Source organism: Phocoena sinus, chromosome 4 (genome assembly GCF_008692025.1).
Source record: "Phocoena sinus isolate mPhoSin1 chromosome 4, mPhoSin1.pri, whole genome shotgun sequence".
NCBI lineage: Eukaryota > Metazoa > Chordata > Mammalia > Artiodactyla > Phocoenidae > Phocoena > Phocoena sinus.
The window spans coordinates 133055497-133081623 of record NC_045766.1 but is presented as its reverse complement, the minus strand read 5'-3'; the positions used below and the strand labels follow the sequence as shown (position 1 = coordinate 133081623).

The 26127-nt window shown below is 46.4% G+C and overlaps 1 protein-coding gene across 1 annotated transcript in view; it reads right to left on the bottom strand.

Moving 5' to 3' along the window:
- The window catches only part of HUNK (hormonally up-regulated Neu-associated kinase), a 108519-nt gene that overhangs the window by 9113 nt on the left and 73279 nt on the right, over positions 1 to 26127 (bottom strand). The window contains exons 5-9 of the mRNA XM_032631234.1: positions 25840 to 25967; positions 17510 to 17645; positions 12131 to 12293; positions 8173 to 8256; positions 3035 to 3082 (exon numbers count right to left, since the gene is read on the bottom strand). Coding sequence (XP_032487125.1) covers positions 3035 to 3082; positions 8173 to 8256; positions 12131 to 12293; positions 17510 to 17645; positions 25840 to 25967 — 559 coding nt within the window. The remainder of the gene's footprint in view (positions 1 to 3034; positions 3083 to 8172; positions 8257 to 12130; positions 12294 to 17509; positions 17646 to 25839; positions 25968 to 26127) is intronic.

Genomic DNA, 26127 nt, shown 5'->3' with positions numbered 1-26127 from the left:
GCTTTCGTGATACATTGTAAAACAAGAGTATTTGGAAGAAAAAACAAAACTGGAGTTCCCCCCTCCCCCCACCCCCGGCCCCTTTTTAAGGATTTTTTTAAGAATGATGGGCACGCCTTCCTCTGGGCTGCCCTGCGATCCCTACACTCAGACGGCTTCCTGCCGACGGCTTCCTGGGTCCGGCTCAGCCCTTTTCTAACTCTCCGTGGTTCTCAAAGCTAAAGGTTGCAGATGCAAACTTTCGGGGCGCCAGTATCACCACCCAGATAGAGTTCATGAACCAAGAGGTATACAAGGTATGAGAGTTTTCTGTAGGAAGAGACCAAGGTTGGCTCTAGAAATCTCTCCAACAACCGACTAAGGGGTATTTGGCAATGAGCAGAAAGACTGCGATGGGGGCAGAAGAAAGGGGACATGGATTTAGGACTAAAGATTGTGGGAAACCCTGCTCAGGCCCCCCTGTGGAACTTAATCCCAGGATCCTGAACCATGGTGCTTCCTCCATAACCCCCAGAGCCCCTTTCTCCAGCCAAAAAGACTGGGTGACTTCACAGTGACTGGTTTCTTGGGAGATACCAAGAGTTCATCATCGGACCGCTCCCTATGCGGGACAACCCGCTGGGTCAGTCAGTCCCGGTGGAAGGGTCACCAGCCCCCAGAAAACGAGTTTGTTTACAAGCAGCCATCCTCATGCCTTCCAAACACAGGTTACAAATGCAACTGATCCTCCAATTCTACCTTTTCATTTGCATGGCCTATTTTCTCCAAAAGAGATTTCCCAGGGAGCAGGACGCTAAATTGCCTTATGTAACAGAAACAGATCTTCAGGAGGACTAATTACGCTCCCCCTTTGACATGCCTGCACCCATTCCCGCGCACCCCACCCAGCAACGCTGGCTGCCTTCAGGTCGCTTTGGTTTCCCTCTGCTTCTCACGGGAGGGCGGTGCGCCCCTCCCCCGCGTGCGCCTAAGGTCAGGCCATGGAGCTGAAGCTTCAGGGGTCTTCTCTGCCCCCTCACGCTCGGTCCGCACCCCCAAGGCAGATCCAAGAGGAGGCCACAAGCAAGCCCCACACAAAACAGCTTCTTGTTTTCTTTCAACCACGTTCCAACCACCACACATGTGCGTGGACATTTACAAAGCTGGACACTTTGAAAATGTGACCCCTCAAAGGATTATCTACCCAAGACTCTTTGGATGTCATGGATTGTTTGATGGAGGAGAGGGAGAAACCAGTGAGTGAGGATCCATTGGGCTACGGGAGGGAGGTGTCTACAGGCTCGGCAGCCGGGCCAGGGGGTAGGGGGGAGCCAGTCCTCAACTTCTGAGATCTGAGCTCCAGGGAGCGGGTCCCCTTAGACTCTTCCCTGCGACTCCAGGCTCCTGGCTCCAAAGAGCCGCAGCCCTCCCCCTGCCTTTCCCGTTTTGCTCCTGAAGGTATGGCCAGGTGACCTTCAGCAAGTCACTTCCCCTTGAGGGACGGGCCTCCCCATCTATAACCAAAAGGGTGGGTCCTTCCCAAGCTCTTCGGTTATAAAAATGAACCCCACATCTCGCCTGCTTCACTGTCTGAAAGGCAAAGGCATTCATTCAACAAGGACAGATGCGGCCACGCCTCCTGGGCCCACCCCATCAGCCCCGCACCCCCGAGGCTGCAGGAGGAAGTGCTGCCCAGCGGGGCCACCTGCCCCTCACGCAGTGCAGAACTGACCACAGAGTGTCAGTGATGGCACAGCAGAGGGGCCAGGGGACTGGAGGCGAGCTACAGCTGTCCTCTTTGAGGAGCCTTCAAGTCCGCTCAGCATGGGCTTTCTGGAGCCTGGTGTCCCCTTGATGATGAGACAACCTCACCTGGCTGTTTGGAACATCAGAACCAGGTGCAGATCGTGGACACCTGGGATGGCCCAGGGGCCCAGGTGTTGTCTGCTGGTTGGTTTTGGTTCCTTGCTGCCCATCCCATAAGGGAAAGCCACAGAGGCCTGATTTTGCCATAGGAAACAACCAACTGAGTTGAGAAAAAAGAGGGCGTGGTTCATAAATTAGGCCACTGAGCCGGGAAGCCCTGGACTGTTGTAAACCCCACTTCTTTTTTCTTTTTTTAATAGAGGATGATGTGGAATAAGTACGTCCTCATTAATTAATCAATTTATTTATTTATTTTTGGCTGTGTTGGGTCTTCGTTTCTGTGCGAGGGCTTTCTCTAGTTGCGGCAAGCGGGGGCCACTCTTCATCGCGGTGCGCGGGCCTCTCACTATCACGGCCTCTCTTGTTGCGGAGCACAGGCTCCAGACGCGCAGGCTCAGTAATTGTGGCTCACGGGCCTAGTTGCTCCGCGGTATGTGGGATCCTCCCAGACCAGGGCTCGAACCCGTGTCCCCTGCATTGGCAGTCAGATTCTCAACCACTGCGCCAAACCCCACTTCTTTACAGGTAGAAACACGAACGCATAGCCAAGCGTGTAGTTTTAGCAAGACAATAAAAAACATGGTCAACTACACATAGACAGCACTGATCTGATCTGAGGGATTCTGACAAATCCACTTACAACAGGATTCTGCATGGTGGAATTCAGGACAGGATGGAGGCGTGCAAGGCCCAGAGCCCTGAGCAGAGATCTGCCAACCTTCAGGGTCATATGTGATGGTTACTGTCAGGTGTCAAGTTGGCTAGGCCAGGGTACCCCGTGTCTAGTCAAACGCCAGTCTAGATGCTGCGGTGAAGGTATATGGTAGACGTGACTGACATTTAAATTGGTAGGCTTTGAGTAAAGCACATTAGGCTCTACAGTCTGGGTGGGCCTCGTGTAATCAGTTAAAGGCCTTAAGAGAAAAAGAGTGAGGTGTCCTGAGGAAGACGGGATTCTGCCTCCAGGAGACATGGGGATGAAGCTGAAACATCAACCCTTCCCTGGGTGTCCAAGCATCACACACACACACACACACACACACACACACACACACACACACACACACACTATTGGCTCTGTTTCTCTGGAGAACTCTGAGGAATCCAACATAACCCCCCAAGTTCTTACCTGCACAGCGTGAAACTCGAGGTCTCTTGTCCAGGTGCCCAGGGAGGCCTGTAAAAAGCAGCATTTTTCAACAATTCAAGGAGCTTCACTTGCTATTTATTTCCTAATCTCCACCCCCGCCCACTTGCAGCTCCGGTTGGGGATTCTCCATTTCAAAGTTTATAGACAAGAAGCCAAACTGTCGTGGAAGCAGGCAGCAGATAGATGTCCTAACGCCTGCCCTGGATAGATTTTCTAGGCAACATTTTTATTAAAGTCTAGGACACATAACACAAGGGTGCTCTGATGATGAGTTAGGAGTTCAATATGTTTCCTCAGACGGCAAAAACACATCGCAATGGCACCCTGATCAAGACAGAGAACGCGGCTGGCACCTGGAAGTCCCTCGTTCCCAGCATCCTCTCCCTGTCCCCAAAGGTAACCACTGTTCTGATTTCTAACAATTCAGCTTGACCTGATTCCATACTTGATTTTAAAAATTTGTACACAGGCTTCCCTGGTGGCACAGTGGTTGAGAGTCCGCCTGCCGATGCAGGGGACACGGGTTCGTGCCCCGGTCCGGGAGGATCCCACATGCCGCGGAGCGGCTGGGTCCGTGAGCCATGGCCGCTGAGCCTGCGCGTCCGGAGCCTGTGCTCCGCAACGGGAGAGGCCACAGCAGTGAGAGGCCCGCGTACCGCAAAAAGAAAAAAAAAATAATTTGTACAGATTTTAAAATGACACAAAGAAAAATCATTGTAGTATTTTACTTTTAAACTTACAGTCCCCGTTATGGGTTTAATTTTATTCCCCCCAAATTCATATGTTGGAGTCCTAACCCCCAGACCTCAGAATGTGGCCTTACTTGAAGACAGGGTCAGGCCAGGCCCATCATATCCTCTTTGAAGCTTTGGGGAGGGGGGAGTATGAAATTTTGCTCTCCTTTGCCTTTGAGAAGAAGGAGTGTTGGTGTTACCTTGACAGAGGTAAGCAAGTTAAGATGAGGTCATCAGGGTGCGTTCTAGAGCAATGTGACTGGTATTCTAATAGGAAGGGGGAAATTGGTCACACACACCACACACACACACACACACAACGCCATGTGAATATGAAGGCAGAGATCGGGGTGATGCTTTTACAAGCCAAAGAATGCCAAAGATTGCCAGCAGCCACCAGAAGCTAGGAGGCATGAAAGATTCTCCCTCACAGCCCTCAGAGGGAACCAATCCTGCAGACACCTCGACCTTGGATTTCTGGCCTCCAGAACTGGGAGACAATACACTTCTGTTGTTTAAGCCACTCAGTTTGTGGGACTTGGTTATGGCAGCCCTAGCAAACTAATACAGTCCCTCCGCAGCCCTGCACAACTTTTCTTCCAAAACTGCAATGTTACTTTGACACTACAGAGAAGCCCTCCAGTTCTAACTTACATTTCGCTACAAATTAGCATTATTCTTCAAGACTAAACAAACTTGGCTCCTGGCTCTCTACAGCTTTAATAAGCCAGTTTAGAAATGATGACTGCTCTGCCACGACCCCCATGGCCCCCCAGGGCCTCTGTCTTAGGAAAAGGAATCTCTGGGGCACATGCCTAAGGTGAGAGAAGTGTCCCACTTTTCCAGACATAATCTCTGCCTGTTACAGGAGGAAGAGGGGGAGAAAGTGGTAAAGTCATAAAATGACGGCACTGTAGTCCCCAGAGGGAAGCTCTTTCCACTTAATTCAGCTCCTCCGTCTCCTTGGAGAGAAAGAACCAGGATCGAGAAGAAGAAAGAGACCATCACGTGCCCTCAGTGCCCGGACATGGCCCCGGAGCCGCTCTCCAGCCGGCTTGTGTACAACCTTGAACTTCATTCCACGGTTCCTGCTCACAACACCTCCCGCCTCTGCCACTTGGCCGCTTCTCCTCCTGGACCAGCTGATGGTAACTGGGAAGAACCCCACAGAGGCTCTGAGTGGGCTTTACCTGGAAAATCTGGCTTCTTTCAGACTTTCTCACCACTTTTTCTAACTGGCCCCATTCCACTTTCTAGGTTCCAACAGAGAGAGGAGTTGCATCATCTAGTCAGAGCCTGTAATTTAATTAGCACAAGGATCGCTGCAGTTTGGAGAAAACAAGTGGATCACAGAAAATTGAAATGCTGTCTTCCATTAGCGTTCCTATTGAAACCCTAACCATTAAATACTTCGACAAATGTTTTAATATGCTTACTATGTGTTTTCCGGGCCAAATGAAATAATCAGCTGAGAATAATAATCTGGATGAAAAAAAGAGGCCCCTTTCCCATCGCGGTTCTGACACTTAACACACAAGCAGGGCAGGGTACTAGGGCAACCAAGGACATGGGCGTCAGCCACGTGGCTTAGAGGCTGCCTAGGGCACACACATAGGGGCATGCGGTACATCTAAGTTTGTGTTATTACCTGAGGCCCTAAACAGTCAAACCAAGAGGCAGGGGAGCTTAACAGTGAATTCAGTATCCCCTGGACCCCAGCCGAGGTGCCCACCCTCCCTGCAAATGACTGTAAGAGGTCCCTCCCTGCCACAGGGCATGGCCATCAGGTGATGATAATTCGACTTGCGCGCTATGGTGCAGGTGGCCCCCTACTTTAATCAAGCTAGGTGCCCCACCTGGAATGTTCGACCTTCCCCAGATGCCGGCCCAATTCTATTTTCTGAGACTAGAGCCAAGGTCCACTTGATTATTTCATCTGTCCATCTAGCAAATATTTATTGAGCCTCTACTGGGTGCCAGGCATTGTGTAGGCTCTAGGGACACCGTGAGGAGCAAAAGTGACACCGTCCCTGCTCTTAAGGAACTCACAGTCCAGAGTGGGGAAGACATGATAATCAAATAATCCCTGAACAAACGGAACCCTGCAATGCGACAACCCCCAGGAAGCAGAATGTGTGTGACCGTGTGTGCTGGAGGGATGCAACCCAATGGCAGAGGTCAGAGAACGGCAGGGGTCCACGAAGATGACCCTGCCGTGGGAGCTGAAGATACACATTAACTCAGCAGAGAGGGGTGGGGAGAACATTCTGGAAGAGAGAACAGTGTGTGCCCAGCCCTGGCAGCCAAGAGAGCACAGAGTCTCAAGGCCCATGGGACTGAGCACGAAGCAAGAAGCAGGGCTGTGTGCAGGGCCTGGGAGACAAGGCTGGAGTTGCTGGCAAAGCCAGTTCAATCCGGGGCATGGTGGCCACGTCACAGAGTTTGCCTTCCAGGTTAAGGAAGCCTTTGAAGGTTTCCAGCGGGGAAGTGACATGGTCTGATTTGAGTGTGAATCGCTCGCTCTGGCCGGTGTGTGGACGGAGCGCCAGGTAGTCACAGGGAAGGAGCAGGACCAGTTAGGAAGGAGGCTGCAGCTGAGGTCCACGCAAGAGGTGATGGTGGCGAGGATGGGGCAGATGGAGAGTGGAGGAGTTGGAGAGTTTCAGGAGTCAGACCGGCAGAACTTTGCGACAGACTGGCTCTCGGGGTGAGGGAAAGGAATACAAAGGTCTTCCAGGTTTCTGCCCTGTACTGAGGGTGGGGCTGCCATTTGCGGACAGAAAATAGGGGCCGGGGTGGGGGGAGATGGGGGAGGAGAGGGGGGGTTGGTTCTAGGCGTGCTGGATTTGAGACGCCTTCATTCACGCCATAGAAGTTTCAGTAAGCAACTGGCCGGAGAGATGTGGAGCTCAGGGGAGTCTGGCCCTACACCATCTCTGCTCTCCCTCTCCCAGCCCTAGAAGCCATGCTCCCCGCCCAGCCCCATTCCGCACCCCCCTGCTGTCCCTCCAAAAGCTTATCTCCGTCCTCATCATGCTGGTGCCTCACAGTCAGTCTCAGAGGAAGGAGGCCTACAGCCTGGGGTCAAGGCCAGGGCCCACCCTGGCTGCTCTGAATGCATGGCCTTCCCCGCCCCATCAGTGGAGTTCCTTCCTCTGCCTCCCAGCCCGCCTGCTCCCCAGCCCCTCTTCACTGCCAGCGGCATCGACGGAGAGATCTCTGTTCACGGTCCTCACTCCCCCCAATCCACGCAATCTCCTTTCTGCCTTCTCTACCTCCTCCAGGACGAGAAACCGCTCAGCTGTCACCACTGGCTGCTTTATACTTGACCTTTCCCATGTCCTCCCTGGCATCCCTCCCTCCTGGGTCTCCGGCTGCCCCGTTATCTCCGCTAGCTTCTCTGTCATCAGCGTCTCCTTTTCTCTGCCTCCTTAAATGGTGCCATCCCCCAGGCTGTGTAGATTGACCAGCCTCGCCCTCCTCCTGCAGCTACCCCAGCCTACGCCCGCCTCGATGCTCAGGGGTGGCCACATTTACACGTGGTGCCGGCAGTTCAGCAGCCCCGTCACCAGCGTCACTGGGCTGGCCTGGGCCGTGTCCCACTTGCTTTCTGCTGCCGCCGTGGAGCGCAGCCCGGCTCGTTCCATATTCCACGGGAAAGCACTGAGAAGACAGGCGGGCCCCACTGCACAAAACAGCAAATGTGGAGTCCTGGTGGGGGGACCCTTACCCTGTGCTCCAGGCCTTGGTTCTCGAGTTCCCAGGCACAGTCTCATAACAAGCATGTATTTGGGGTCCAAATTTGGGACGATATGATACCAGTTTTTACTCTGAAATCAAAGAATCTTGGTATTTTCTCTCAGGTACGCTCTAGGTAGCATCAAGTCAGCAGGGACAGCTGACTGGAAAGGATTGTTCCAGCTACTTTTTCCTGTTCCTCGCTGTACTTTGTTCCCCTGATGCCAAGTGTTACACACACTTATATTTTTCAGCACCTCGTTTTTAACCTCTTGGAGATCTGACAGCGGATTCCAACCTTGATTCCACTGGGAACCATCCAGGGAGCTTTAAAAAATACTGACCCCCGATCTCGTTGGAGATCAAGAATGGATCGATGGAATCAGTCTGAGGCACGGCCCGGGCATCCAGATGTTAAAATGCTCCTCAGGGATTCCACTATGTGGCCACAGCTGAGAACCATAGTCTAGAGACTGAACGACTGTGTCCCCGCTGTAAACCATGTCTCAAAGGCTCAGTTAAGTAAGTATTTGTCTTTGGCTACTTCTGTGTCCTACAATAATTGGTTTCCTTTCCCCTCTTCCCCCCAGAATGGAAATCCACTCTTCCTAAGAGATCCTGGGGTTTGCTCTGGGGGCCACTCACCTCATAGGGCTCCTTGGTGGGCCTGCACTTTTCTATCTGGTAGAGCTGGGTCTTGTAACAGACGCTGTCCTGGATGTCGGATTTCTACCAGAGGAGAAGAGAAAAAAAGCCTGGCTTAACTCACAGGAAATAGAAATGTCCATTAAGCATTCATTAATTTTTAAACCAGCGCTTGGCTGAGAAAAGGCAGAAAGGGGTTGGCAAGGCACTTAATTGCAATGCAAAGCCTCATCCAAGGACGAAGTGTGGGGAGAGCTCGGCACCCAGAATCAGGTGACCTATCTCTGTTCCTGGCTCTGCCAGGAAAGGGCCAGGTGACCCTGGGCACATCACTGCTCCTTGCTGGGCCTCAGTCCTTTCATCTGAGCGATGAAGACCATTCTAAGACATGAAAAATGGATAAATAACAAGGACCTACTGTACAGCACAGGGAGCTAGATTTAATATCTTGTAATAACCTATAATGGAAAATAATCTGAAAAAGAATATATATATATGTATAACCGAATCACTTTGCTGTATACCTGAAACTAACACAACACTGTACATCAACTATACTTCAATTAAAAAAAAAAAGCCCTAGCTCCTGCCCCCTGCCCCAATAAATGTCACAGCAATTCATAATATAGCTTAAAGAAGACAGATAACCACACCTAAGATGATCCAGGGGCACTGTTTAGGTGCAATCCTCTCTGGCGACAGGTGAAATTAAATGACTGATTAATTTTTCAGCCAACAAATATTCACAAAATGCCTTTACAGGCTCTCCAAATTAAAATCCACGCTTCTAGGTTTTAGAAAGAGGAAACAAGAATCAAGGGATAAGGGGAGAAATGACAAATAATTAAGTTACAATATTTTACTTTTTTTTTTTACAGGTTATTAGTCATCAATTTTATACACATCAGTGTATACATGTCAATCCCAGTCACCCAATACGATATTTTACTTTTTAGTTCACTAGTTTTGCTTTCGAAATTATACACGGTTGTTAGTAATTGGTTAATGATATTCATAACTGGCACAGTGCCAGGTGCAGTTAAATTAGCCTCGTGTGGAAATTACTGAGTGGACCAGCTATGGCTGTCTGTGGGGAATAATTCATTCTTAAAAGCAGCCACCCACCTAGACAGTGGTTCTCATACCAGCTATGTCCTATGATTTAAGGTTTAAGTGTGAAACAGACGATAAAATAAGAAAGAACCTTCTCCAGTTAGAACTAAGTTAGTTGAGTTTCCAGGGAACTTCTCAGGAAACAAAACCACAGAGCTTTTCAACACTGCACCATTTGTAACCCTGATGCTGGGCAAACACAGCAGATGGCAAGACGTCCAGAGAAGGCAAGACATACCCTGAGAGCTTCACACAAATGTCTCTTACTTGGAATGAGCCATGTGATTAAGAGTGTGAGTAACCAAAGTTTGCATCTGTAGATGTGGAGGTAGACATAAGAAAGAAACTAGGGCTTCCCTGGTGGTGCAGTGGTTAGGAATCCACCTGCCAATGCAGGGGACGCGGGTTTGAGCCCCGGTCTGGGAAGATCCCACGTGCCGCGGAGCAACTAAGCCCATGCACCACAACCACTGAGCCTGAGCTCTAGAGCCTACGAGTCACAACTACTGAGCCTGTGTGCCGCAACTTCTGAAGCCCGCATGCCTAGAGCCCGTGTTCTGCGATAAGAGAAGCCCTCACACCACAACGAAGAGTAGCCCCCGCTCGCTGCAACTAGAGAAAGCCCGTGCGTAGCAACGAAGACCCAACACAGACAAAAATAAAAAATATAATTTAAATAAGGAAAGAAACTATTTTAAAAACAAAAGCCCCTCTATCTCATTGATCAGTATCCAGAAAACTGGTTCTTCCAAAAGAAGAATGTTTGAATCTGCTAGCCCACTCAGGAAAGTAGCAATGTCATCCTTTCAATATGTGAAATCATAAACTTTAGAGTCAGTTTCATGGAAACATTTTTTAAAACGAATTTTTGAACAACATTCATTATTTCAAAAAGAAGATCAGCGTGTGACCCTCCTCTGTTCCTTTTACTTGAGAACTACTTGTCCCTAGCATGGTGGTTCCTAAATGGTGTGACCTTGAGCCCATATGAGTGAAAAAAGTTGTTAGCAGGCATCTACAATATGTGCGCATTTATTTATAAATTATAAGCATGTACTGTACTAACATATCATGTACATTATAAAATAGGCAATAAAATAGGAATTTAAAAGGATAAGATAAGAAAGAAATATAGGACATATAAAAGAGAAATGAGAAATGGCTTCAAGTCTAACATGTCTTTTAAGCTCATCATCATAGGTGAACAGAGGACCTCTGTCCTCTGGTGTGAGAGAATTTCTTAATCCCTCCTATCACATAATAAAATGATATAAATAACATACTATGTATCAAAGGTCCAGTCTTTCTGAACTCCACTTCTCTCCTGCAGTAGCTTTCCCGTGACCGTGACACTGGCTCTGAAATCCAGCTGCATATCTGTTCCCTCCGGAAGTTTCGTCCCATCATGGCTTCTGGAGCACGTTTTTTTCCCCCATAAAACACTGCTCTTATTTTTAAATGCCTTTTACTATAACGTTTCTTCTCACGTACATCATTCCTTTGGTGGCTCACCAAAAAAAAAAAAAGGTGTTCTGTGGATAATTTCCTGTTGAAGGCAAATCTAGGAAATACCCGAAGCTGACTTCGGCTTAGAAACATCTATACTTTTGTTCCATTGTTTAACAAATCTCCCATCAAGCTTCTTCATCTATTCGGCCATGTTTTCTAGATGTCTCCCAAATCCATTTGCTAACGAGAGACACATTCTGATCATGCTGTCTTCTGGGCATCATTTTGGTCATTTTCTCCCTCATCAGGGAGAATAGCATTTCCCCAACTATTGGTGAATTTTCACCTTTAGCTTTAATGTAGAAACCTCATAAAAGGTTTATAAGCCTATTGTTTAGTGGAATGTTGTGTGATATCGGGCTATCACATGACTTTAAATAGTACCGAAAACTCTAGAAGTTCCTCTTTACGCTCTGGATTCTAAATGTCTTCCTAACAGTGATGACCCCATACGACCTGATCTCAAGGTGCCATACAGGCAAGGTGAAGGTCATCCTTCAGGAATGGGTATGAAATCAAATTTCAGATGGGCTTCCTGATAATTCCAGGTTTCTCTGGCTGACTTCCTGTTAGATCTGGTCAGTCCTCACCATTCTGAGTAGGAGAAACAGAAGGAGTGATATGCAGAATCCATACTGCCTGTGATCCAGTTTTCTTTGCAGAATTCTTTTTTAACCATTGTCCACTTGGAAAGAGTTGATTTAGTCAAAACTAGATATTGAAGCATGTAAATTCCCTCACCCAGGCATGTATGAACTTCATGAGGCAGAAGGATGAAGGTGACCAAAGCATGAGGGTACCATGGTCCAACACAGGCTCCCAGCTCTACCTCCTTCATCTTCAACACACAGGACACCTGGACTATCTGATGCCCAGACTGAGTGAAGGGGCCAAGGTTTCACTTTTGTTTTCTAGAGAAGTAAATGTAAATAGTGGCTTTCTCATCTACCATGCTTTAGAGGTGAATGCTTGAGGGGCTCTGCTCCCCAACTTTTATGATTACACAAGCCCCAGTGCATCTAAGTGGGGACCCCAAGGAGAAAAGAGAAACAGAGCCAAAAAGGCAACAAGAAGCTGAAAGGAACAGAGGCTTGAATCTCTCACGAGTCTGCCCAGAGCTTAACTCTGTGGGAGAATATTTTTAAAACACCTCAGATAAAAAGCGCTCCCTGAGAAGCAGGTTTTGCTACTATTGTATCCCACCTTCAGGAAACTCAGCCTCACATTAGTTTCAATTAACAGCTCAGATCAAGTGTCAGTAACTGGGAAACGCTTCAAGTGTCAGAGCTCGTTTTTCCACAGAGAGCAGAGAAAACCACGGCGGGGCTCCACTCACCCCTGACAAATAGCGCTCGAGCTTCTTGTTTAAGAGGAAGTAGATGGCAAGGATGTGGCAGGCGCGGTTGGAGAGCACGGTGTTGATCACGTCGCTGTTCTTGTAGCCCAGCTTCTCCGTCATGTGCAGCACCACACTTGGGCTCAGGTCTTCCAGGGAAATCCTGCGGGGCGGAGGGACAGAGAACCAGTCACCTCTCCACCGTCGCTGAGAGGCTCCAGGGCCTCCTTAGCGATGCTCACAAACATGACAGCACAGAAACCGCCCCCGCCCACAACACACACACGCGCCCCCTCATGAACACTCAGTCCATTCATTCACTCATTCATTCACTTGACTTTTTTTTTTTTTTGCGGTACGCGGGCCTCTCACTGTTGTGGCCTCTCCCGTTGCGGAGCACAGGCTCTGGACGCGCAGGCTCAGCGGCCACGGCTCACGGGCCCAGCCGCTCCGCGGCACGTGGGATCTTCCGGGACCGGCAGGCGGACTCTCAACCACTGCGCCACCAGGGAAGCCCTCACTTGACTTTTTATTATGAAAAGTTACATATACAGAAAAGTAAAGGGAATAGTCTAATAGCCTATGTGTGTACCCAATTCCTGGTTGAACCAGTTGTTAACACTTTGGCTTTCTTCCTTCCTTCCTCCATCTCTCCCTCCCTTCCTTTCTTTCCTAAAGTATTTTAAATCACAAACATCATGACATCTTTTTTCCTAAACACCTCGACATGCATCTTTAAAAACCAAGGACATCTCCTGTAGAACCACAATACCATCAACACACCCAACAAACTTTTAGTAATCTCTTAATATTCTCTGATATCTAGAATATATTCAAATTTCCCCAATTGTCCCAAATTTCTTTACAATTTGACATGTTTTCCTTAAAATGTATTTATTGGAGATGGGGTGGAGCCCACACTTAGGTTGGGTGGAAGCTGAGTTGGGAAAGGAGGGTGTTCAGGACCAGCCCGGAGAGCGTTTGAAGGAACAACGTGAGTTCACAGGTTCACAAATAGGGGATCTGGGGCTCAGCTGCCAAGTAAAGTGCTCTCAGAGGACAGGTTAAAGCTTCTACACAGGAGCATTATGAAGATAAACTCCTTGGGATAAAATGCCAAAGAAATGAATGCCAGGCATTCATTTAACCACTCATTCATTCATTCGTTTATTCAACAAGTCCCTGCCTCATGGAGTTTACATTCCAGTGGGGAAGAGAGAAAATAAATTCATTTATTCTTCATGACAGTCTTATGAGTAGGTACCATTATTATCCCCATTTTACAGATGGAGAAACTGAGGCCCACAACAGGGAAGTAATTTGCCCAGGGACACATAGGCAAGTGGCAGCTATGGAGAACACAAAAACAGGCTGAGGGGCATAGAGAGTATGTGTGTTGGTAGTGGAGGTGTGTCATCAGAGAGAACGTGCTACAGTCCTTAAGAGAGATGCAAATACAGTACTCTGTGAGCAGAAGGCGAGCACATCTGGCTAGAGAGCTCTGTAACCACCGCCAAAGAGTCTGAAGACATTTCTGGTGGAACCTCAGAACCATAACGCTAGGAAAAACCACACAGTATAACCCCATAATGGTGCAGAAGAGGAAACCGACTTGCCAGGTTCACAGGCCCGTTAGTAGGGGAAGCAAGGGCAGACCTAGGTCTCTTGACCATTGCAACCTAGGTCAGCTCTCCCTCTATTTGGCTAAGTGCCGTCCAAAGAAAAGGTGCCCAAGAAACCACAAAATCTGCTTTCCTCACTCCTGTTGGCTACAAAATCACAAATTCTAGAAAGCAGGCTGGAGTATGGTTGGTATGATTAATGGTTAAAAATAATAACGTTTGTTTAAAAAGGATACAATTACGTGAAGATTGACACAAGCACTTAACACAGAAAGCACAACTGTTTGAAACTCTCTGGTAACTACCACGTGCCAGCAGCCCTGCCCTAGGTCAATGACACCACTGCTGCTTGACCTCACTCCTGGCCAATGAGACCAGTGACATTGGCCAATCAGACCACAGCCTCATGGCCTCACCTCCCAGCCAATCAGATCATGAGTTTTGTGACCCCACCCCCCACCCCACCCCTGGCCAATCACCCACAGCTACACACGGATGGCCCCACCCCCTACCAGGAGCAGGCCCTGGAAGGGAGGGTGCTCTGGGTGTGGGGTGCCACTGGGGTGGGGCTGGGGGTGGAGGAGAGAGGAAGAAAATGAGCAGGGGGAGACACCCCGTCTCTGCCCTTTGTACCCACGTCTTCCAAATCGGGTGAACTCTGCCAAACGTAGACTGTGGACTGGCTCTTGACTGACTAATATTTTAAACATTTTCAATAAGCAATGCATGTATTTAATGCTCTCTTGTATCAGTTGTTGAACCTGTGTTATCTCTCCAAGTTTCTTTCTTTTTAAAATTTTATTTATTTTTTTATACAGCAGGTTCTTATTAGTTATCCATTTTATACATATTAGTGTATATATGTCAATCCCAATCTCCCAGTTCATCCCACCACCAACCCCCCCCCCCCCACCGCTTTCCCCCATTGGTGGATAAAGAAGATGTGGCACATATATACAATGGAATATTACTCAGCCATAAAAGGAAATGAAATTGGGTCATTTGTAGAGATGTGGATGAATCTAGAGACTGTCATACAGAGTGAAGTGAGTCAGAAAGAGAGAAACAAATATCGTATATTAATGCATATATGTGTAACCTAGAAAAATGGTACAGATGAACTGGTTTGCAGGGCAGAAATTGAGACACAGATGTAGAGAACAAACGTATCTCTCCAAGTTTTGATGATACAGACAATGGTAAAAAATGTTCCAGAACACTAGGTATAATTTTGAGTAAATTTGCATTAAATCCAATTTTATTCCACTTTGGTCTAATTCCGTCCTGTGAACCAATGACCTGCTTTCCCTCCCACTCATCTCCAGAGCTAACTGGAGGTGTGGGAGAGTGTCCAGGCCCAGGCAGGACAGGAAGGAGGTAGCCAGGGTCGGCTGTAAAAAAAATGTCTGCTCCCAGAACAGGGAGGGGAGCCTGGCACACAGCAAACATCTGTGACTAACTGGCATGAACATTTATTATAAAGAGTTTACATTTAAAGACATTTTCCTCTTGCCTCTTGGGGATATCAACTTGGAGGCCCAAACAAATTAACAGAAGGCTTTAAAGAAGAGTGATATAAAACACAGGACCTTTGTTTTCTCTCTTTCCCAGAAGTAGAACATTGACAGCATCTAAAATAATTAAATCTGGGGCTATGAATGTTGGGAAGCTATAAAATAGACTTTATAAGGAAAATATTCCTTTCCCTCGTCACATGTTCTTATTCCCTTTATCTGTGTGCTGGTAAAACCAGAAAACTAATCATCAAAGGTACAATTTTTTTTGCATTATATATTTTTCACAATAAAGACTGTAAATAACTCGTGTCTTTTCCAATAGTTGAGATTTCTGGTTTCATTACTTAAAAACTGGACATTGATTTGCCTCTGGTATTAAATGCGTAACGAACCTTACCTAAACAGAAGATATTCAGCTGCTGTTTTCCTTAATATACAAGCTCTTAACCATTTTTACAATCTACCCAACTAGATCATGTGCAGCCCTTATCGCTTTTGACCAAGTCCAAATGCAAAAATGACCAATCTGGCAAAGCCAGTACAGGTTACTAGAATTTAAGTTTTAATCTACAAAAGCCTGTTTATAAGCTACAAAATGAGATGGCTGGGCCTGAATCTTTGTGAATGAAGATGTGGTCAGCAAGGGGGGGGGGGGCCTGTATTTTTAACAGCAGCTTCAGTTCCTTTAACACCTGCTGCATCGAATGGATTGATTCTGCTCATTTAGACCGTGATTACGTTAGGCTAATGACCCGTTTGGCTGCCACCGGTGCCTCCTCCTTTACAGAGAGCACACCTGGGCGTGCCAGGCAGCATGAGCCCTGGTGACGGGGCACGGCGCCTCGGCTCTGCTTTCCCTCTCTCGCTGGGCTAATAATATTCCCGGTGTCTATTTCAGGTACTAGCCCAAACCCAGCCAGCACTGGAAACCAGCAGTCTATTTCCAGGTTCCCTTGGTAACCTAAGTAACCTAGACTTTGTTTACATTACCTCCCACAAGTCAAATGCTAGAATTGTAGATGACAGCTATCTATGGCCATGGCAAGTGCAAATGTGGCCCAGTAGCCAGGAGGCGGGTCCCAGCACCGTCCACCCACACCCCCTGAAGTTCTTCTAGAACTTCCTCCCCAAGACGGAGCTCTGCCTGCCCATCTCATTTGGAGAAGTCAGTGCTGCAACTTTCGTAAGTCTTGGTGGATGTTTCCAGACCTTCCTGGGCATTCTGAAGATATGATCACAGAGGACACCTCTTCCCTGCCCTGTCAGTGCTCTACCTGTCCCACTTCATCAGTGGTTCTCTTGTCTTCATCTGAGCTTCAGATCTAGAATGCGCAGGCCACTCCAGGTCTGAAGGAAGAAGGGACTCAAGGTAGGTTCCAGTCCTGGGGGCTATTGGACCCACAGGTCCTCACGTTGGCTCTAAAGCCACCAAGGGGAGGGTCCTCATTCCTCCGCTCGGGCTAGTTAACAATATGTCAGATGAGTAGGGAAAAGTACAAGGAAACGTTTTCCTGTACCTGTTTTTAAATCTGTACTCGATACCCACGCATGGGGACACGTGGGCCATCATGACGTGTCCCTCAGTGATACCTGAGGACTCCTATGGACTCCTGCCTGTAAGCCTTCCCTAAAGATTCCTCCTCACAGAAATGGCACAGGGAGACACGGCCTGAAGCAAAGGACTCCTGCTCTTGACTTTTCTTTCTGCCCCCAACATTTCAGGGCAGGGGACTTAGGGCTGAAACAAACATCGGAGCAAAGAAGTGGCAGAAGAGGAGCCCGGGGGATAGTTTGCAAAGGGAGAGAGGCGATTCCACTGGATTCCGCCCAATGCCGACAGGAGAGCTCTTGAGTGGCACACACACACACACACACACACACACACACACACTCACTCAGGTCATAGCTAGTCTACACGGTCCCTTGGTGTGAATTAGAAAGAGGTGCTGCTCTGGAAAAACGCAGGCCCTCAGGAGCAGGTTTGATAAGGGGAGTGCGGCCCGATTTCAGCGCCCGCACGCCCTCCGCCGGGCGCCCCCTGCAGGGCGCACTCTGCACAGCCACACCGGCCGGCCCCGCCTACACTTCCTCTTGTGTGCGCAGTGGGGAAGGGCAGCCGAGAGAAGACGTGGCCTTTGCTCGAGTCACGTGAAGCTTCCTGTCCAGAACTATTCAGGGGCTCGTAAGACAGGCCTCATCTTGCCCGAGGAGGAGGAGTCCCTCTGTGTGCACTTGATTACCTGTTGGGATAGGTGACATTGCATGGCACTTTGCCCATGTAATTCTCATTAAGCCAGCGATTCGCCAGTGCTTGCTGGATATTGGGCCTCTTCACAGGATCTGGTTCCAGGAGAGAACGCAGGAAGTTCACGGCTCCTGCAAAGACATTCAGCAGAGAACACGCATGTGTTACAGGCTGAAGGAAGACCCAGGGCAGGGGACCCACCACACCTCCCGAGCCACTGCTGATCTATTTTCTGGATCTCTGGGTGTCATAAGTCAAGAGTTTAAGATATCTGTCCAAGAGGTGCACCCGGAACACGGTAGAGCACGAACCAGTGCGGGTCTCCCCACATCCTGTACTTCCCCAAACCACCTGTGGTCTTATGGTCCACCGCTGTGGTTTTTTTCTCTGGTCCACTGCTAAAGGTGAGCCAAAGAGGGATGAAAGAAAGTAAAAAGACAGTGCTTGATCTCAAGGTAGGTTTTGAGGAATATATATATATTATTATATATATATAATATAATTATATATTTATATATTATATATATATACAAATTCTTTTCAGATTCTTTTCTCTTTATAGGTTGTTACAAAATACTGAGTATAGTTCCCTGTGCTATACATGCATCCTTTAAGATTATAACAGTGGAGACAACTACACAACATGGAAAAATACGTTTATAATGCATATGAAAGTCACAGGCTCCAAAATTGTTCGGCAGGAGAATATGCAGGTCCTCATATGGACAAGGAATGCCAGGGATTCCTTCAAAATGAAGATGGTCTGTCTTGCTTGAGTTTTGGGACCAGGATATTTTCTTATTTATACTCATTTTATGAAGCATTGTGATATTATCCTTGCAAGAGAAAAAAAATACTCTTTTATGTAGCTTTGTACATGATATCCAATTTCCAATATACCAAGTAATAGATTCCGGAAAATAATCTTAATTTGCTTGGTCACCAAACTTTTCTGTCTTCTCTCCAAAGCTATTTTTCAGTTTTCTAAGATAATCTAAGTTTTCGGTGATAAGTCATAAAAATTCTCACTTTCTCACAGGCTTTAGCTGTCATTTCGAAAACTGTCCTTTACAGAATGATGGGTGTTACTGTCAACCATTTTTTGCGGGGTAAAAATGAAGCCATCAAAAGAGGAGCTAACTCTGATGCCAGAATCAACCCCAAAGAAATAGCCTTTGCTAGTTCAGGACCCCAGGTAACCTCTCCAGGTGGGTTCCCACACAGTTGATGAGGTCACCAGAAGGTCATTTCCCTTTGAGAACGTTGTGGGTAAAAATATATGCGTAGATGCGAGAACAGTCAATGAGGCACATTTACTATTGTAAGTTTTATAGCTGGGTCTCCAAATAAAACTTTTCTAAAATGTTCTTCAATGCTCTGAAAAGCAAGTGGGGCTCCAAAAGAGAGGTTCCTCTTGGAACCTCTATCTCCCTTCTCTCACCTGCCCTATATTGTAAGGTCATTTATATTTGCTTTATCAGGGGCTTCTATTGGTCAAAGAAAAAATGACGTGAGCTTAATGAGTTGAAACGGGGAGGCTATTCAGTAAATGATGTTTCTTTTACAGACATCTCTGTTGCTTACCCTCAAAGGACCTGAACAGCAACCCAGGCTTTCTCAGAGTATGATTGACTAAGCTAAGAACAGAGCTAAGAACAGACTGGATGTGTGTTTTTGTTCTATTTTCAGAACAAGCGCTCTGCGCCTTCACAAATTGAGGATGAGCACAAGTAATTTTAGTTCAGATCTCTACTGGTGAATTTTCTTTCTGTGGACATCACAAATATTGCCTTACTATCCAAAAAGGACTTAGAAAACATGCTTAGAGCTCTTTGAAGTTTGTGTTAGGGTCTTGAATATCCCTATGACTCACGAGCAAAAGGGATTAAAATACTCTCCACTGTCCTGGAAAGCCATGAGGGGCACAGCCATGAGTCCCAGCCCGTCTTCTAAGCTAGCGCTTGGGGTCTCCACTCGGGCTTAAGCGTAGGGATGGCCCACACGGGGCGCACTCCCTGTCTGTGCTCCATGTCACAGAAGGTACGCACTCCTCCAGTGCAAAACCTGTTACCTCCATGAGCTTCAGCTTTTCCAAAGTCTGGACTGGCTTGTGTGAGCTCCTGACCCTGTGCCTAGGGAAATAGCCACAGGAGACAGACGAAGCCATCAAACATTTTGCTCCAGTGCTGCCCATGGGAGACAGCTGGGGTCTCCCACACCTGAAGCTCCTTCCTCATCACCTCCCAGGAGTAAGCAGCAACAACAATTATTGGACAGTCGAGGCTTCTCAGAACTCTTTTTTTTCATATATATGTATGTGTGTGTGTGTGTGTGTGTGTGTGTGTGTGTGTGTGTGTGTGTGTGTATATATATATATACACACACACATATATATAAAAATATATGTATTCTTTTTCAGACTCTTTTTCATTATAGGTTATATACAAGGTACTGAATATAATTCCCTGTGCTATACAGTAGGGCCTTGTTGTTTATCTATTTTATATATAGTACTATGTAACTGTTAATCCCAAATTCCAAATTTATCTCCCCCCACCACTGCCCTTCCCCTTTGGTAACCATAAGTTTGTTTCCTCTGTCTGTGAGTCTATTTCTTTTTTGTAAATAAGTTCATTTAAATCATTTTTTTTTAGATTCCATATGTAAGTGATATCATATATTTGTTTTTCTCTGACTAACTTCACTTAGTATGACAATCTCTAGGTCCAACCAAGTTGCTGCAAATGGCATTATTTCATTCTCTTTTTTATGGCTGAGTAATATTCCATTGTACATATATACTACATCTTCTTTATCCATTCATCTGTTGCTGGACATTTAGGATGCTTCCATGTCTTGGCTATTGTAAATAGTGCTGTTGTAAACACTGGGGTGCACACATCTTTTCCAACTAGAGTTTTCTCCAGATATATGCCCAGGAGTGGGATTGCTGGATCATATGGCAATTCTATTTTAGTTTTTTAAGAAACCTCCATACTGTTTTCCATAGTGGCTGCACCAATTTACATTCCCACCAACAATGTAGGAGGGTTCCTTTTTCTCCACACCCTCTCCAGCATTAATTATTTGTAGGTTTTTTGATGGTGGCCATTCTGACCAGTATGAGGTGATATGTCATTGTAGTTTTGATTTGCATTTCTCTAAAAATTAGCGATGTTGAGCATCTTTTCATGTGCCTGTTGGCCATCTCAGAAATCTTAACTGGCATTGGCTCAACCCTCACAAATGCTAACACCCCACCTTCAGCATCACTTCAGTGACTTCATGGTGCAAAACCCTCTAGATCTTAACTGAGTGTCTGGAATGTGTTCTAAGTGCCATCATTGAGCTGTAGTGATGGAAAGGTAAATGTGAAAACCATGAAAGGCATTCACAACTCTGTGATGTACAAGCACCAGCAAGCAGAAAGAGAAACTGTCTAGAAGCCAGAATTGGCAAGATCCCAACAGCTTAAGCTTTCAAACTACATGGTGGAGAAGAGAGGCAATTCTTCAAAAGCGTGCAGAACAGACTCACTAGGGCAATAACACTGTGCGCTTTTTCAGCTCAAATCTGGAAAAAATTATTCCAACTTAATCCAAAAAAAAGAGTGCTATTATACAACAGACGTGGAAAGATCATCACAGACATGAATGATAGGGGACTTCCCTGGTGGCACAGTGGTTCAGACTCCATGCTCCCAATGCAGGGGGCCCGGGTTTGATCCCTGGTCAGGGAACTAGATCCCACATGCATGCCACACCTAAGAGTTCGCATGCTGCAACTAAGGAGCCCACGTGCCGCAACGAAGGAGCTGGTGAGCCGAAACTAAGCAGCCCGCCTGCCACAACTGAGACCAGGCGCAACCAAGTAAATATTCTCAAAAAAACGATGAATGATAGAATCATCAAATTAATAAAGATGTGTTAGTGAGACACAATAAAATGGCATATCCTCAATTTGGATGTTTCAATTTTGATATTACTCAAAACATGAGGACAACAGATAAAACCACCAAATCTGGGATGGGGAGGGGAGTGGAGGCATCTTATACTGAATAACATAAAGAAAGATAGGGAAGCAACCCAGTATAGTAGGGAAGTTCAGGTTTGGGGGTCAAGCAGATGCAAATTAAAAACCACAGAAGCTATATGACCTCACCGAGACTCAGTTTCCTCCTTAATAAATTGGGAATAATAGAACTCACCTTACAGAGTTGTTTTGAGAACAGGAGGTACTATGAAAAGCACTTACCAATGGCCATTCAGTAAATGGCAGCTACTCTTGTTACTGTAAGCTAGTATTCTGGGATGTAAACGAGGCAGTATCATACAGTATCACAAATGAAGGTGGGCCAGGCACGGTGGAAGGGAGAAGTGGTAAACTCGGGGTGCAAAGAACAAAGGGTTGGAGGAGCAGGGGGCTGATGGAAGGGCAGTGGCTGATCCCCCAAACTGAAGTCATTCCCTCTGTAAACAAGATGACCTGAGCTTCCTCAGCAGCTGGGACACAGCTCTGGGCCCTACCGCATCGAGCCAGATCCCATACCTGAGTAGTCAAATGAATCTATGGGCTGCCTTCCCAGACCACACACTTTAACACAAGTACCAGAGACTTAGATTCCCTGAGCACCTACTATGTGCCAACGCTATGTTTTGTACCTGGCACAAAGGGTTAAAGCCCAAGTTGAGTAGATATACACATATCCCAATGGTAAAAGAATAAAAGGGGGAGGGCAATGTCCACATTCCTTAATTGTAAAATCAGATATAGAAATGCACTTCGTGCTTGTTCACGTCTGACCGGTCAAGACCACAGCATCCTGTAGGAATGTGAAGATCTTTAACAAGCACACACAGAGCTTAAGGCCGAAGTCAAAACTGTCTGCTCAGTGCAGGAGCTACGTGAGGTTGGACACCAACTCCAGGGATGCTAACATTGCTTGGAACAGTTCTAATTTTTCTTCTGTGGAATTTCCTTTGGATTTTTTATTTTTTAACATTTTCAGGGGTGCAACTTTTACTTCTTTAAGGGTAAATTTAATTGTCACAATCAGAAAACACTTAGAGCCTAGACTGCTAAGGCCAGATAATAGTACCGGGGTAAAAACAAGTTTGGTTCAGAAGTAATGAGACTGATTTCCTCGTGCTCTTACTCTACCTTTCCTTGCCCTGCTGCCCAACCCTCCTCAGTGATGATGGCAGGGGCCACTGCCCACCCCCCACCCCCATTCCTCCTCCTACAGCCTGTGGCTCACACTCATAATGCTGTTTGGTCAACGGATATTTCTGGCTTTCTGCCTTCCAGATATATAGTAGGGTTGCACTTCCTCAGTTCCTTTAGCTGGGTGAAGCCATGTGACATGTTTTAGAAAGTTAGGAGTTATGAGTGGAATGTTGGTGGAAGATTTCACTGCTGACAAGAGACCTTCTAGATTTCTCTTTCCCTCTGCACGGATCAGATACATTTGAAATGGTGGCTGCCCCGTTGGTCTGGGACCCTGACTGACTAAAATGAGCAGAACCCTTTGACCTTTGATCCAACTCTCCACAGACATAAAGCAGGAATGAGAAATGAATCTTTGCTGAATTCCCTGGTGGTCCAGTGGTTAGGACTCTGTGCTTCCAATGCAGGGGGCACGGGCTCAATCCCTGGTCGGAGAGCTAAGATCCCGCATGCCACATGGTGTGACCAAAAAAAAAAAAAAAGAGAGAGAATCTTTGCTGTCTTATGCCACCGAGATCTGGGGGCTGTTTGTTACTGCAGCATAACCTGGGCTATCCTGACTAATACAGTGAGAAGCAGCTCCAGCTCTTTAGGGTCTCACTGGGATTCAAAGTGAACACTGTCTGCCTTTTCCAGGCATGAGGATACAAACAACCTCCTATTGTTCTTTGTATTGGGCCACTTAAGACAAAACAGGCTCTGAATCATAAGAGGAACTTCAGAATCACTCTGAAAGATGGCAGTACTTATGACTATATAACCCCTAAAGAGACTACCTTGAAAGATTGAATTTATTTATAAACATTAAATCTTTTTTGTTACCACAATGAGGTATCATTAGACCCCTATCAGAATGGCTAAAATAAAAAGTAGTGAGAGTATCAGATGCTGGCAAGGATGCAGAGAAACTGGATCACTCACACATTGCTAGAGAGAATGCCAAGTGGTACAGCCACTCAGAACAGGGGTGTTAACAGTTCCTCACAAACCAAATATGTGCTTACTATACAACCCAGCGATTTCACTCCTAGGCATTCATCTCAGAGAAATGAAAACATGTTCACACAAAGACCTGTATATGAATGTTGACAGTAGATTTATTCATAGTAGCTGGAAACAGGAAACAACCAGTTGTCCTTCAATGGGTTATTTACACTATGGTATATCTATACCATGGACTGCTACTCAGCAAGAAAAAGGTACAAAGGATTGATACATGCAACAACTTGGACAGGTCCCAAAGGAATTATGCTGAGTGACAAAAAGGGATATATATATAAATATACAGCATTTTTGAAAGGACACATGATAGAGTTGGAGAACATGTTAGTGGTTGCCAGGGGTTAATTAGGAGGCAGGGAGGTGGCTGTCGCTACAGAAGGGTAGGACGAGGAATCCTGGTCATGGGACTGTTCCCTACCTTGACTGTGTAACTGTCCCATGACTCTGCACGTGTGATGAAACTGCATGGAATTAAATACACACCAACACACACAGGTGCAGGCATATCTCAATAAGCTCAATGGATTCTAACAAGGTCCTGGTGGTGATATTAAACTACAGTTACTTAAGGTCCTACCAATGGGGGAAACTGGGTGAAGGGTAAACATATCTCGCTGTATGATTTCTCACAGCTGCATGTGAATCCACAATTACACCACAACAAAAAGGTGTGTAAAAATTGTAATTGGTTAAAAAACAGCAACAACAAAAACCTATCTTTATTCTCTATCCCCTTATCCTGGTTTATCTTATTTTCTTTAGAGCACTTAAACTATTAAACATCACACGTGTTTGTTTATATGTTATTTTTTTGCCTCCCCTGCTGATATGTATGCTCTATATGGGTAGAGACTGTTTTATTCTCCTGGTGCCTAGAGCATTCCTAGCACAGAGTCGATGCCCAGGACATATTCATGGAATAAGTGAATGAATGTGAAATATGGAAGGAATGAATGAATGTGCTTTCATTGCAGCACTTTCAACATTTCCGAAAGCTCTAAAACATAAAGATAACAATTCAATCAACATTTTTCACATTTTCTAACTCCAGGAGTTATGGCTCTTGGTACAGAACTATTTCTTTTACAACGACAGAACTGTGTAACTCATCTTTCTAAGTACATCATGCCTGCTTTGCTTTCAGCCTCCAGAGGTTCGAACCTCCCCAGCAGAGGTGAAAGTATGAACCGAATTAGATAATTACCTATAAGAATGCATTTCAGCTTGGGTGCCATTTGGCAAGCATTAAATTCCGGGTCAGCCTCATGGATGCTTTATAAACTCAAGAAAAAAAATACCTGATAGCAGTCAAACCAAAATGCTATATTTTAACCATGTTTCATACATTGAAATTAAATAATTACTCCTTTTTTCTTTTTTTGGCCACATGCCTTACCTTAGTGAAGCTGAGTTTATTCTAAGGAGCCAATTAAATGACTGTCGAGGGCAAGCCAAGGCCAGGAACTTGAAGTGAATTGTGAAACAAACCAAAGAACAAACTCTGCTAATCTGCTGGATCTGAAACCAAACCTTAATACGAACTGTTTACCGAAACGTGAACCAGGTAAAGTTGAGTGTACTTTCCAAACACACCTGATGGTTCAGTTTAACCAAGTAACCAAACCTATATATATTTAAAAGCTCCTGAACAGGCTCAAAGACTCACACTGCTAAACAAATCCCAGACCAAAGTTGAATGAAACTAACATTTCTTTGCAGTGACTTGACTAAGGAAGACACAACAGAAATGTGATGATCAACATTCTTTTCAAAGTCAACGTTATAATATGATGAGTTTTAAAACAAACCAGCCTGAAAGTACTTTTCCAAGGGAGACTACACGATCCTTTTGATATGTGTATTTTGTGCAGAAGGAGGAAGTTAGGGGTTCAGAATTACAACGGAAAAAGAAAGGATTGAGGAGAGTGCCTCCTTAGAGATGGGAAACCCAACCATTTTTTGCGACTTTGCTTTAATACTAGGAAGAGACCGAGTACCATCAGAGGGTCGTCCTAACTCCAGTGCTGCAAAACAAACACTGCTTCCGGTGGTCAGAGTGCAGCCCTGGGCCCTGAATCGGAGTGGCAGGTGCATTACCTGTAGAGAGCTGGGTGGGAAGGGGGTTCATTTCCTTGTCCACCATCTTCTGGTACAAAGCCCTCAGGCTAAAAGGCTCCACCGTGAAAGGCAGGGTCCCGGTCAGCATGGCATACATGTTCACACCTCTGAAAAGAGAGACACCAGAGCATGAGACCAGAAGAAGACCCCGGGGAGAGGATGACAAAGAGGACGTGGGCTTGGGGAAGCTGCAGTCCTGCCACTTTCACGTCCACCTCGGTGCTCCTCCTTGGTCATTTTCTAGAACACTCAGCTCTGCTCTGAAAC